A 12,908-nucleotide genomic window follows, 5' to 3' on the forward strand; every position below is an offset into this window, starting at 1 on the left:
CATCAATATCGGCCCCACAGAAAGAGTAATGTAGTTGGAGGATTTTCCTTTGAAATGTGGAGTCTGAAAGGTAATTCCTCCTTGTCCTCTGGGTTAACAGGTACTTGCCAGTATCCTTTAATCAGATCAGTTGTGGAGAGGTAAATATCAGTTCCCAATTGATCAATCAGATCATCTATCCTAGGCGTAGGATAACTGTCAAATTGAGATACCGCATTCACCTTTCTGAAATCAATACAGAACCTCCATGACTGATCTGGTTTGGCAGCGAGTACTTTAGGAGAGGACCAAGTACTCTGAAATGGTTCTATAATATTAGAGCTTAACACTTTCTCCACCTCCTCTATTGCAATTCCTTTTCTGGCTTCAGGGATATGATAGGATTTTAAATGCACTGCCTTCCCTGGGGGTATACGGATGTAGTGAAAAAACACTTTTACCCTTCCTGGCAAATTTTTTAAGACATCTGGAAACTGTCCCAATACGTCTCGTAGATCTTGTTTTTGAGCCTCTGATAAATGGTAGGGAATTAAAGTATTTTTTCCAGCTTCTCTGTTAAAAGACAAGTGACCACTACCGTTGTGGGTTCCAAACAGTCTTTTCTCCAGTCCTTAAGAAGCTGTTTATGGTAAAAATGGGTCTTAATTCACCTGTCAGTTTGGGAAACTCGATAGTTATTTGCTTTTTTTTTTCAATCACCTCATGAGGTCCATGTCTTGTTGACAGGACAACAAGGACTTTTTGTCCAACAGAAACATACCTAAGCAAGGCTTTCTTATGACGGGAGTTCTTTTGGCTCTCCTGGATTTTAACCATGTGGGCCTAAACTATGGCTCTCAGTGTGGCCACATGTATTTTTAGCCAATTGGTTGTTTGTGAGATTGGCAAAAGGGCATCCTCCCTTTCCTCCCAAATCTCCCTTAACATGTCAAGGACATCCTGTGGTTCCCTGCCATATAATAATTCAAATGTGAAAAGCTGGTGATGACTGTGGTGTTTTCTGGACAGCAAAAAGGGACCAAGGTATCATAATACCCCAATTGTTGCCGTCAGACTCGACCAATTTCCGAATTACACTGTTAAGGGTTTTATTGAAATGTTCTACCAATCCATCGGTTTGTGGGTGGTAGACAGATGTCCTGAGAATTTTGATATGTAAGATCTATTTCACCTCTGTCATTAACTAACTCATAAAAGTTGTATGTGGTTTGTTAGATTCTCCTTCGGCCAACCAACCTGCAAAAGAAATGGGATCAGGTGTTTCAAGATTTGTTGGATCGTATTATTGCTTAATGGGAAGGCCTCAGAGTATCAAGCAGCATAATTCACAATCACCAATATATAATGATTCCCTAATTTGGATGGTTCAAGGGCACATCAATGATGGGTAAAGGCTGAAGTGAAGCTGGAGAAGGTATTAAAGAACTGGTCTTTTGGCACAGGGCACAAGTAAGTAAAACATTTTTCACATCAGTATAAATGCTGGACCAGTAGAAGTGGCTGATTACATGTGCCTGTGTTTTATCTATTCCTAATTGACCGTGCAGCCTGCGCTGAATAATTTTGGGACAATCTCCTACTAATAATTACCTCAAATTTACCCTCTAGGTTCAGCTTTAGCAATGCCGATCCTGAATGTCTCACCCCACCTTTTGGTCAATTCTCGATGACCCATCAATGAAGATCACTTCCCCCTCCCTAGAGCATTTTCTCTAACTTGGGGAATATCATCATAAAACTCAGTGTACGTTGTACATTCATGCAAATCATTATCTTCTCCCACTGGTGCAGCTATAAACATTTCTGGATTCACTCTGCTACACCGGATAATTTGAATTGCAGGGTTTGAGGTAATTACCTCATACCCCGACACTTTTGGTGTGGTCAATGTGCTTTTGGGTTTTTCCAAAATTGCAAATAATGCATGTTCGACAAACAATGTTACTGGGCACCACATGGTCATGCTTGAGGCTTTTTTACGATTGCAAAGTCAGCTGCTGCCAAAGATTGCTCAAAATGAAAATGTCCTTTCATGACTGGATCTAAGATCCCATTATAATAAGCCAATGGTTTAGGTCCATGTCTTAATTTTGTTCTCTTTGTGAGCACTGCTCTCATGACTTCTGCATTCAAATGAGAAAATAAGTAAAATTCATCACTGTAATTTGGAATCCCTTACACTGGGGCTGTGCTCATTGCCTTTTTTAATTAATGAAATCCTTCAATCATCACTTCTGTCCATGTTAATTTATTTGTAGTTATCTGTGCCTCTTTAAGTTCTTTTAAAAGTTGTCCAATATGTAATGTAATGAAAGACCCAGGCCCTACAATAATTGCATAGGCCTAAAAACTGTTGCATTTGTCTCACTGTTATGGTTGTTCAGTCCTCATAATAGTTTCTGCCCTTTCAGGTATCATTTTCCTCCCTTTGTGTGAGATCAACTGCCCTATATACAGTACTTCTTCTTGACAATATTGTAATTTCTCCTTATGCACTTTGTACTCCTTCTCTGCCAGTATAGTCATAAGCTTGACAGAGTCTTTTCTGCATCTTTCTTCTGTCTCGTTGCACAATAAAATGTTATCAACTTATTGAATTATGCTACTTTCAAGTTGAACATTACCCAAATTCATCTGAAGAACTCTATTAAAAATTGATAGTGACTCACAGTACCCCTGAGTCAAACAAGTATGTTTCAAACAAATCATTATATATGAAAACAAAGTAATTTCTTGTGAGTCTTCATGAAGGGGAATAGAAATTATTTTTAAAAAATCTACAACAGTAAACTACTTTGATTTCGATGGAATATTAGACAATATTGTCACAGGATTTGGAACTTCTGCTTTGAATATATTGTTTAGGGGTCTGAAGTCCTGGATGAATCTCCACAACCCCCGGTTCATTTTTTGACAGGGTACAAAGCCCTGTTACCGAGAGAATCAGATTGGATCAAAATGCCTTGTTTCATTAAAATGGATATGGTTTTGAATATACCTTCATCCGCTTTTCTAGACATGGGATACTGTTTTGCACGTGGCAGATTTGCTCCTGGTTTGAGCTTTATATTTACTTTTAGGCCATAAGATACTCTGAGGTATTTCTACATTCTGTACTTTAATCTAATAAGTATTATTTATGAAAAATACCACCTCCTCATTTGAATAATGGTCCCTGAATAGCTCCTCATCCGTCAAATCTGTCAACCTGTATCCTTCTCCAATGGCTATCACTTTTCTCCATCCCCTTCACCCATAGCCTTTCCCATGAAGTATCAGCCATTCTTCTCTTACTATTGCTGCTTCTAGTTGCACAGGGATAAATTGCACTTCCTCGTTATCCATAGGAATCTCTGACCTGATGTATCCGGTATCCTTAATATCTTGCCGACCAATTTAGGCAACCATGATAATAAGATAGTGACTCCATACAAAAATACTTCTAGAGGTACTCTGCGTAGAGTTTGCTTTCGTGTGAATGTTAGTATGAGTTCCCTCACATTTACATAATGTATTCCTGGAGTAGAAGATATTGTCACGTTAAGTTTTGTCATCAAATTATGCCCCAGTATGTTTACTGGCGTTTGTCAAGAGTATACTAATGGTATATACATGTCATTTGCACCTATAGAAATTGGTAATTTGTCTGTAAATGGAACTAAATTCATTGCCTGAAAAGATCCCCCCGTATTGATAACAACGCCCGGCATTGGACATTTTCCCACATGGGCTCCAGTGTCCACAAGAAATGAAAACGTCTTGCCTCCTATCGTCACCTTGACCCTTGGTCCCTCTCTGGGGTCAGTGTTACAGAAAGCACTGAATACATCAGGTCCTTCTGTTGGCTGTCTTATTGTGGATATAAATCCATCCCTGTACCTGTGAAAGGATTTCCTTCCACCACAGTCATACTCCCCATTTTGGGTGTGGCTACTTGCATAACTCCTGTATCCATGTGCCATTGTGATGCACCTGCCTGTTGCATGGCAATATATTCTACTTGTTGTGTTGTTGCCTGTTGCATCTGCATAGGTGTTTGCTGTTATTGCCCTTGTTGAGATTTAATCTGCATTGGGACATGTTGTATTTGCTGTGATTGCAGTGCATATGTCTGAGTTTGTGTGTGATCTTGTATATAATATCCCTGTGAATCTGTATTATGCTGTAGAGTTTATCCCATCCCCCCGCTTGGAGATTGCCAATTCTGTTGCTGCATGCCTCCCCTGCATCTGCATCTGCATACTCTAGCTAAATGCCCTAATTTACTGCAACTCGAATATTGCAGTGGTTGTCTGCCGTTAAATCCTCCCCTTCCTTGAGAGTTTTGAAATCAACCTTGTCCTCCTCCTCGAGGCCCATTCCCTCCGCCTCTTGGCTTAAAATGAAACCCAATTTGATCCATGGCATGTACCACATTATTCTGCTGTCGTGCCGTCGCTCCCTCATTGTTTGTCAATACCGTTCTTTCTATGGCGTGTTTTGATATTTTTTCTGCACCAACTTTGCTTTTCCTCTTTTCAACCATCTGCTTTCTTTTTGTCTTTCTCCCTTAAAATTCTACAGTAATGCACACTTGCCAATTGCATCTTTGGCCATGGTTTTGCTTCCATTACTACCTGTGTTTTTAGCTAATGTTGCACCAGCTCTGATAGCCCTTTACATTAAATATGGTAAAATAACGCTAGCATCTTGTCGCATGATTCATGCGTTTCCAAATTCCATCTGTCCTGAATCTCTCGAATAAAAGCAATGGGGTCTTCAGTTTCTCCCAGTTTCCTAGTCATTATTGCCACAATATCCGATGTATCAGGATATTGTAGTCTAAGAGATTTCTATACATCTGCTCTACAATTATTTAATGGCACTCCATTATGTACCGTGTTTTGTGCAAGGACTTTTGAGTATCCTGCTCTTTTCCAAACGTCATAAGCTCTCTCCCTTAGGATGGCTGATAATAGGCCTTTAATGTCGCATATAGGTAAAGTTGCTTCTTTTCTTTATTTCAGAAATCCATTTTCCTGCACCTGAAGTTAAACTTGGTAGCGTGCATTTAAAATTCTTCTTATCCATTTGGGGCCACAGTATATATTGTGGTCGACCCCACCTTTCTCTAATGGGGGAATTGTGACAATCTTGATTCATGATCATACCACCCATGCTCCTTGTTTTCTGAGCAGTGTTGTTCTCACCCATTTGATGCCATCCTGGTAATGCCCTTAATCTGCTTATATAAAGTGGGGATGTATCCCCTGTATTGTGTGTTTGTGCTTGCGGTCGTTCAATGTATGGTGTTGCTTCTGGTGTTTTCTCTATGGGGTCTTCTAAATCTGACCATTTTACCCCTTTATCTATGCTCAATTCCCTTGAAAATGTGCATGCACCCTCTCTCTGCGCCCTCTGATTCTTTTCTCTTTCTTCATCTGACATCATTATGCCTCAGCTCGTGTGGCTGTTTTCTTCTACATCATCAAGATCTATCTTACTTAAGGACGTTGTTCTATGATCTTTCAATTTTCTCTTGAGTTCCATACCTTTCTCTGTCCCTCATTTGCCTATATCATTTCCCAAGTCTCTGCTCTATGTCTTCGATATCCTATCCACCAGCCCATGCTAATTGTGGCATTCTTTGCAGCTCCCTTTGGGGCTGTTGTGACCCTCTCTCTTCTTTCAACCGTTCTTGGGCTTCTATAGGCACTGTGCTTCTGTGGCATAACTATTCTATTTCATGGTCTTTTAATCCCCTACTCCTGTTCATTACTTCCTTTCTTCTCCTTAATTCCTTTAACTCCCCTTCCTCTTGCCTTTGTTGCAACCTTTGTGCATTCAGGCTTTGGGCTTCAACGTCTTTTTATTTCTCCTCTTCCATCTCTACTTCTATTTTCTTATCTCATACCTTTTCCATTCCTCCATTCACTTACATTCTTTGTCCCTTTCTTATTTTATATTCTCTTTTCTTTCTCGCTCTTCCCTTTCCACTTTCTTGTACTCCATCAATGCCCTTATCGTCTAGTTTGATCAATATCTGTCTTCCCATCTACTCATCTGTACTATTGTCATGCCCTTAGCTACATCCATTGTGCCCTTCTGTCTTTCCGCCTTTTTCTCTATCTGTTTGACTTGTCTTTCTTTTCTCTCATCACGCTGTTTTTCTTCATCACGTGTTGATATATTTTTGCCTTCTCTGTTCCCGCTCTCTTCTGAGGTGCCTTCACTGTTATAAGCAGTGGGCTCATACTTTGGATTAACACACCTCGCCAATGCCTTTAATTACTTTATGGATACAATCCCTTTTCTTAAACTTTTAAATCTTGCTCTTCAGGAGGTAAAATAGGAGCTGAAGGTGTTGCATCTTCTCCTTTATTCTGATTAAGCATTCTCTCCCTTTCAGCTGGATCTTCTTTCGCACTCTGGTCCATTTTATAGAGTTCTAGAATTGCCAATCTTTTCTCTAACTTCTTTCTTTTATGAGTGGCATTTAAGTATGTCGCCATGAGACATAATACCAGTTTTGATAATGAACCCTCCTCACTTTTCTTCTTACTCCTTCGTTTACACTTGCTATCAATTATTTTGATATCTTTCTTGTTTTTTTGTATCTTAAGGTTCTCTTCTTGATTTGTATATCAATTTCATTTAATTTTAACCTTTTGATTGACGTCAATCCTTTTATTTTAAAAAGTGTATTAAAATTGCCTTTGATTTATTTATTTTTACTATTGTTTTATATCTATCGGTTTAAACATACAAACCAATGGAGAACTGTACAAGATTCTAATGGAGAAAGGTGACTGCTAAAACAGGCAAGTTGGATGGAAGGTCCAGCTCTGTCAGGATTGCTGAAGCAGGCAGGGATAGCAGTAAGACTTTAGGGGGACTCTCCGTTAGGCATACACTGTCCTGGCAAGGGATAAATACCTGTGTCCAGGGATTTACTCTAGCTCAAACCAACAGGACTACAAACTGCAAATAGGGCCCCACAAACACAAAAAACACCATAAAGCAACACGTACAAATCACTATCTGGTTAAGGTAGAAGAAAACACTGATCTCAGCCATCAGCAGCAAGAAAGTGGAGGGGCTAATGCAAGATTTGACTTATGTGAATCTTTTGGCTGGGGTTGAATATCAAGTGTCACAGTGGTCTCTCTGAATTTTACAAGTCTTGTTATGTTAGGGATTCAAGGGAAACCTAGTTTTTGTTTAGTTCTATTACTGTCTGGTCTTTTAAGTAAGAAAGGTTCAAAGCACAATAGGAGCTGTGGAGCTTATGTAGAATTATGACATCTGCTTTTTATGTTTCTTTTGCGGGTGAGACGTTTTTGTACTTCCAAGATCTTGGTTCAGAAAAGTAAACTGTGCTAATGATGGATTACTTTATATTTTTTTGCATTACGTTTACACACATTATTTGCACTTGCAGGACAGCAAAACTATTTATGTGCAGGCAGAAATGACTGCATCATAGATAGAATTCGTAGAAAGAACTGCCCAGCTTGTCGACTAAGAGAGTGCCGTCAAGCTGGCATGGTACTTGGAGGTAAGATTTCTGTTTTAGTATTTTTGTATTGTAGAAAAGTAAGCATTGCACTTGTGATTTGCCATTATTTAGACAGGTTAGGTTTGATGAACTGTTGGAATACTGTTAACACAAGTTGTTACTGCATTGTGTATGGTGAAGGCTGGGTGGATCCCCTATTTCTGTAATGTATGGCCAACTTCTTATCTAAATCATCAACTGTCCTGTATCCTAGAATAGCCCTCATTAAGAAAATTGATTATTAGATTTCTATCACAAAATATTCAGACTTCATAAGTTATTATGATGCATAGAAAAACTCTTTAATGAGCATCCAATCAAATTTATATTCAAGGCAGCTAAATCATATTTTCAGTATATTTTGGGGTATATCGCCATCATCAGTATCAATGGTAAAAAATATGCAACTTAGTTATCTATTTGTACAATGTATAAGAAGCTAACTAATATAACATATAATAATAGGCTTATGCCTACCTGCCTTGATGAAGAGTATTCCTATAATGATAGTCTGTTTACTCTGTTTATTCTATTGTCATGTGTTAAACACAAATTACTTTAGTGCCAGCGAAGAAGGCTATACTGATTATGTTTGATATGTTTTGACTTGTAATATACAAACCAAAAAGTCAAGAGCACAATCCATTGAGTAACTGAAAATAGACTATTGGAAAACAAGATAGCAACATATTATATCTGGTTGAAAAGTCTATAATCACTTATATCTAGTTTAAATTTCAGTTATTTTAATAATCAAACTTATATATGCATCATTATCTAATCGTCCATTGATCTCTCTATAGGATTGCAGACCAACCTCATAATCAATATCTTTCATGTGGAGGGCAACTCTTTACTCTGTCTATTCTATAGTGTTTTAAACACATGTTGTGTTGGTGCCAGCAAGAAAAAGCTGCACCACACATGTCAGATATGTTTTCACTTCTTATTTTATTTTATTGTAATTAGTCAATTGAGTTTTTACTAATAGTTACTTAAAGCACATACAACACATATAATCATTCAACCAGTGAATTAATAAACTAAATTCATATCATACATACAAAATCCATACATACAAAATTCACATATTAAAATTCCTTTTACAATTGTTAAAACAATACCCAATATTTCTTAGTCAAGTGGTCAATCATTTTGCTTCAGACACTAGTTCCCTAACTTAGGAACCTTTAACTGTGGAAAAAAACATTTGGTGCATGTGGTCAATTATTCACGCAATTATCTGATCCAGACACTACTTCAGTACCCCTACGTCACTCACCCACGGTTCGCACAGAAATTACAATAATGCAGTTCCAATGGGCAGCATCTTAACTATGCTATGCCAAGCCCTATATAGTTCGATTTATAGAGAAACTGTAGGAGATTTCAAACAATAGCCCCATAAATCTTCCAATTTAATGTTGTCATAACTATGCACAAAGTTTGCATACGTGCACATGTATACTGTGCTTAGATTTGGACACTCAGCAAATACATGCTTTGAGGTTTCCAAGCTATCTTTGTTCTTACAAACATGACAGTGGGATTCCAACAGGATTCTCGACTGTGACCCCAATACAGATAGTAACAGAAGTTGATTAATACGAAGATGCAACATAAACCAGCGTTCTTCTGGATTAGGACACAGTACAATATACCGCTGGGAAATCTTGCATCCATGGACCACATTAGATACATGGCTCAGGCTCTTTAGGGTGGCAGTATGATCATAGTTCTTAATCTAATCGTACAGGTCAAATGTAGCTTTAAATGAAGCTTTTAGGCATTGGTATCCACCCTTAATGGACCAATTTGGATGCCCGTTTAATGCTTAGAAAGTCGTTATTGCGTGATCATCAAACATGACATCTTTTGAGTGTCTACTTCTCCAGCAGTTAGCACCCATAATTTTATAAACGGGGCATATAGGCGACATTTTGGCCTTCAGATATAATTCTGCCCTTTTATTTTCAACGTGTCCTCCCAGAGGAAGTTTCATTTCTAATATGGTGTCCAAAGCACCTCAAACAAAACATACTGAGAAACAAAAATTAGACAAACAATAGACACAAATAAAAGAAAATGTTTGCAAGTAATCACTTAAAATATCTGTATCTTTATTTTGATTTCCACAATCAAGAATTTCCAGATGAGCTTATAGGAAAGTTTTGATTCTGATAGCTCTAATGGTATAGTGCTCATAACTCGGAACCAATGACAGATGCAGCAACTGTCAAACTCCTTTTTGCATATCACTTTCTCCAAATTGACATGTGATCAATCTCCCATTACCGATTATGCTGACTTCTCTTCTGCATCCTGGTATTTACACATTCATGATAGATTTCTACAACTACTTACTTCACTTATATTTACTAGACAACTCAGTTGGATACACACATTATCAGCTAGACTGCTAATTGCAATACAGGAAATTGTTATATAACTATCAGCACTTATTTTTACAAAAGCTTTCAGACACAAAACATATGACTTTTTGAATGGGGTGAGATAATGGTTTCCACTGTATCTTTAATAAAACAATGACGTAGTTACTCTGGAAAATCTTCAATCTGTATCAAAACCGTTTGTTGGACATGACTGCATTAATTAATTAATTAACCTTTTATTACGCGCTTAACACCAGAGACCAGTCTCTAAGTGTGGAATCAGGATTCAAACCTGTGTTGCTCTGCATTGTCTTGCCTTCAAGACAAACATGTTGCCCCTGAGCTATCCTCCTTGCCAGACACCTATCTTTATTATGTTTTCCCGACTTACACCTCTGTGGAATGCTATAGACACCATATCTACTTCCCCACGAAAACGCCCGACAGACCCATTTTGGCAAGGTTGGTGATGTGATCACTTTGTGAGGTTTCCTAACTGCTATGAGAAGGATATTTTTTCAAAGGTGCGGTACACTCCTCCTACGCCTTGGGTCAGCACACCAGGCAAACCATAAATTGGTTTGGATAATATGGGTATGGAATTACCCTGGATTGTGATAAGCCACTTTTAGTGACCGACTCTCACATGACCCTTATTCCAGTTCTCAGACATGAGAGTCTCACACTCATGGGAGACTTGTCATCCAGCAATGGGCATGCCAATGTCCCAAGCAGAGACTAACATCCCAACCACATAGCCTTCTGTGTTTTCTAGCTTCTTGATAACCAATCAAAGCTTAACATATCGCTAATCATGACAGCGGTGCTGCTCTTCCTGTTACAGCAGCACATCCAGTGCTTAAAAGAGAACATACGGTCGGTTTCAACATGTCAGTGATCCATTCTGAGAGCATTTTAATTGTTCTTGTATGTTCTTGGTTAGGTCCATGCGATGTAGAGGATTTATGTTCATCATTTACTTAAAACCAATATTTTTATCCTAGTTGTAGTGCAATGATCGATACTTACATAAATATGTAATGATTGTTTGTTACAGCTCACATTCAGTTGTTTCCATTTAGAAAAATCTGTTTGTTTGAAAGCTCTTATAAGTGAATGATTGAAAGAATCAATTGTTATACTGTTAGTAGGAGTAATAGAACTGGCTGTTTGAAATTTGGGGTAGGCCCTCTTCATGCACCCTCTCTTCACGTGGTACAAACGCTTGAAAAAATTATTTGAGCCATAACTTTCAAACAAGAATGAAGCATGAAAAGTAGGTAGGAATGCCAGCTTCTCATCTGAGTCGATTTGTGGAGAGAGGGTGATGTAACTGAATATTGCCAAAGCTCTTGCACAGAGGGAAGAGCACTGAACAGTTAGTCATAGCAACACTTCACCATTAGTGTTTCTAGTATATAGAGATGTGATGTACAATGTACAAAGGCAGCAGACAAATTTTTGGGGGGTAATCAGGCTTCACATTAAACATTACTAAAAGGTGTTTTAGGATCTGCATATTCCTACCTAGGTAAGGGATTTAGAGGTCAACATGGAGGTGGAGAGCGCTAATGTAGCAAAACTTTGGATGGCAGTAATATGGTGTGTTCCTTACCATATGATGGATATTTCTTGAGGCATCATTAAAATGCTACTTAAAGTGAATAGCAGACTTTTAGACATGCCTGATGAAATACATGCAAACGTGCTTTGAAGGGCATTATGTATGAGCAGGCTTAGATGTCGCGAAGGCAGGGATCCACGTTTGCTCCATGCCCCAGGAATAGTTATAGGTTGCCCATGTATGCTTGCCAGGTAGAATGCTTAGTCATTGCTGCAGGTTTTTGGGCCCCCGAATGTGAATGAATCTCCTGCTTTTCCCCTGCCTCCCTTCATATTTGTATCCCCAAGGCACCCACTTCTGATCTTTGCTGAATTGATTTTCATACTGGTCGAGCACAATGGGTGTTCTCCCAAGACATTCTTTGCTCGGTCAGAATCATGCTGGTGATGGATGGTGGTATAAGCGGTTGGGGAAAAAATTATCAATTCTGTTTTACAGACACACACTTGTTTGCCTTTGATGTGCAACATAGGATGCAGTGTAGGTGGTGTGACAAAGTTCCCTGTCCAACTCTTCGGACATCCATTGAGGTGTGCTTTCAAAATCTGAACTCTTCCGAAGACCTTCAAGTACTGGCCTTTAAAATAGAGGCGTATGCAATTTGACATTGAAGCAGTGCTGCCAAGGTGGACTCTAAGCTGATCAGAGTCAGTATTGTATACAAACCTTTCTTACATCACCACCGTAAAAATAAGTTCTCCACTATCTACTGGAGCCTGAAGCCCTGTAGCCAGAGACTGACATGTCTAAAGAAAGCAAATTTCTTTTAATGGTTTTCTGTTGTATGATTTTGGATAAATATACATTTTGCTGACTCTCAATCTGTTATAGTACATAACCATACAATATATAACATTATAAATAGAAAACATTAATCAAGATTTAAAAAATACTTATATTTATGAAAACATTTCAACAAAGGCACCTATTTTTAAAATGTGCCAAATGTTAACCCTTAAAAATGTGCCAAATGTTAACAAGCAGCAGTTAACACAATCTAATCACCTTGTATATGATGAGCCCAAAAAGCATAATTAGAGATCATTTTGGAGTTGTGAACAAAAAATAATCACAACCTAGCCATCATATGTATAAGGTTTCTAATATTGTATCAGACCAATCACAAAATCTGCCTGACTGTAATGCTCTGAGCACCCTTTTTCTCAATTCAATGATCTCTTTAGACTTATGAAGGTTAAACCAAAATCTCATAACATTATTACAAGTGTCTTTGTCCTGAAATACAACTATATATTTCATAGTGGAACACAAGCAGTAAAAAAAAGAAACATTCTGACATTCCCATGAAAGTGCTTGATGGCTCACAACGTTTACATCTATCACTTTGCATGAT

General features: G+C 38.3%; 1 protein-coding gene across 3 annotated transcripts in view; it reads left to right on the plus strand.

The window, feature by feature from the left end:
- The window catches only part of PGR (progesterone receptor), an 877,082-nt gene that overhangs the window by 203,458 nt on the left and 660,716 nt on the right, over window positions 1-12,908 (plus strand). For all 3 annotated transcript variants that reach the window (XM_069639098.1, XM_069639100.1, XM_069639101.1), the window contains exon 3: window positions 7,421-7,537. In XM_069639098.1, coding sequence (XP_069495199.1) covers window positions 7,421-7,537 — 117 coding nt within the window. The remainder of the gene's footprint in view (window positions 1-7,420; window positions 7,538-12,908) is intronic.

This window comes from Ambystoma mexicanum, chromosome 7q, assembly GCF_040938575.1.
Source record: "Ambystoma mexicanum isolate Mex_15411 chromosome 7q, UKY_AmexF1_1, whole genome shotgun sequence".
NCBI lineage: Eukaryota > Metazoa > Chordata > Amphibia > Caudata > Ambystomatidae > Ambystoma > Ambystoma mexicanum.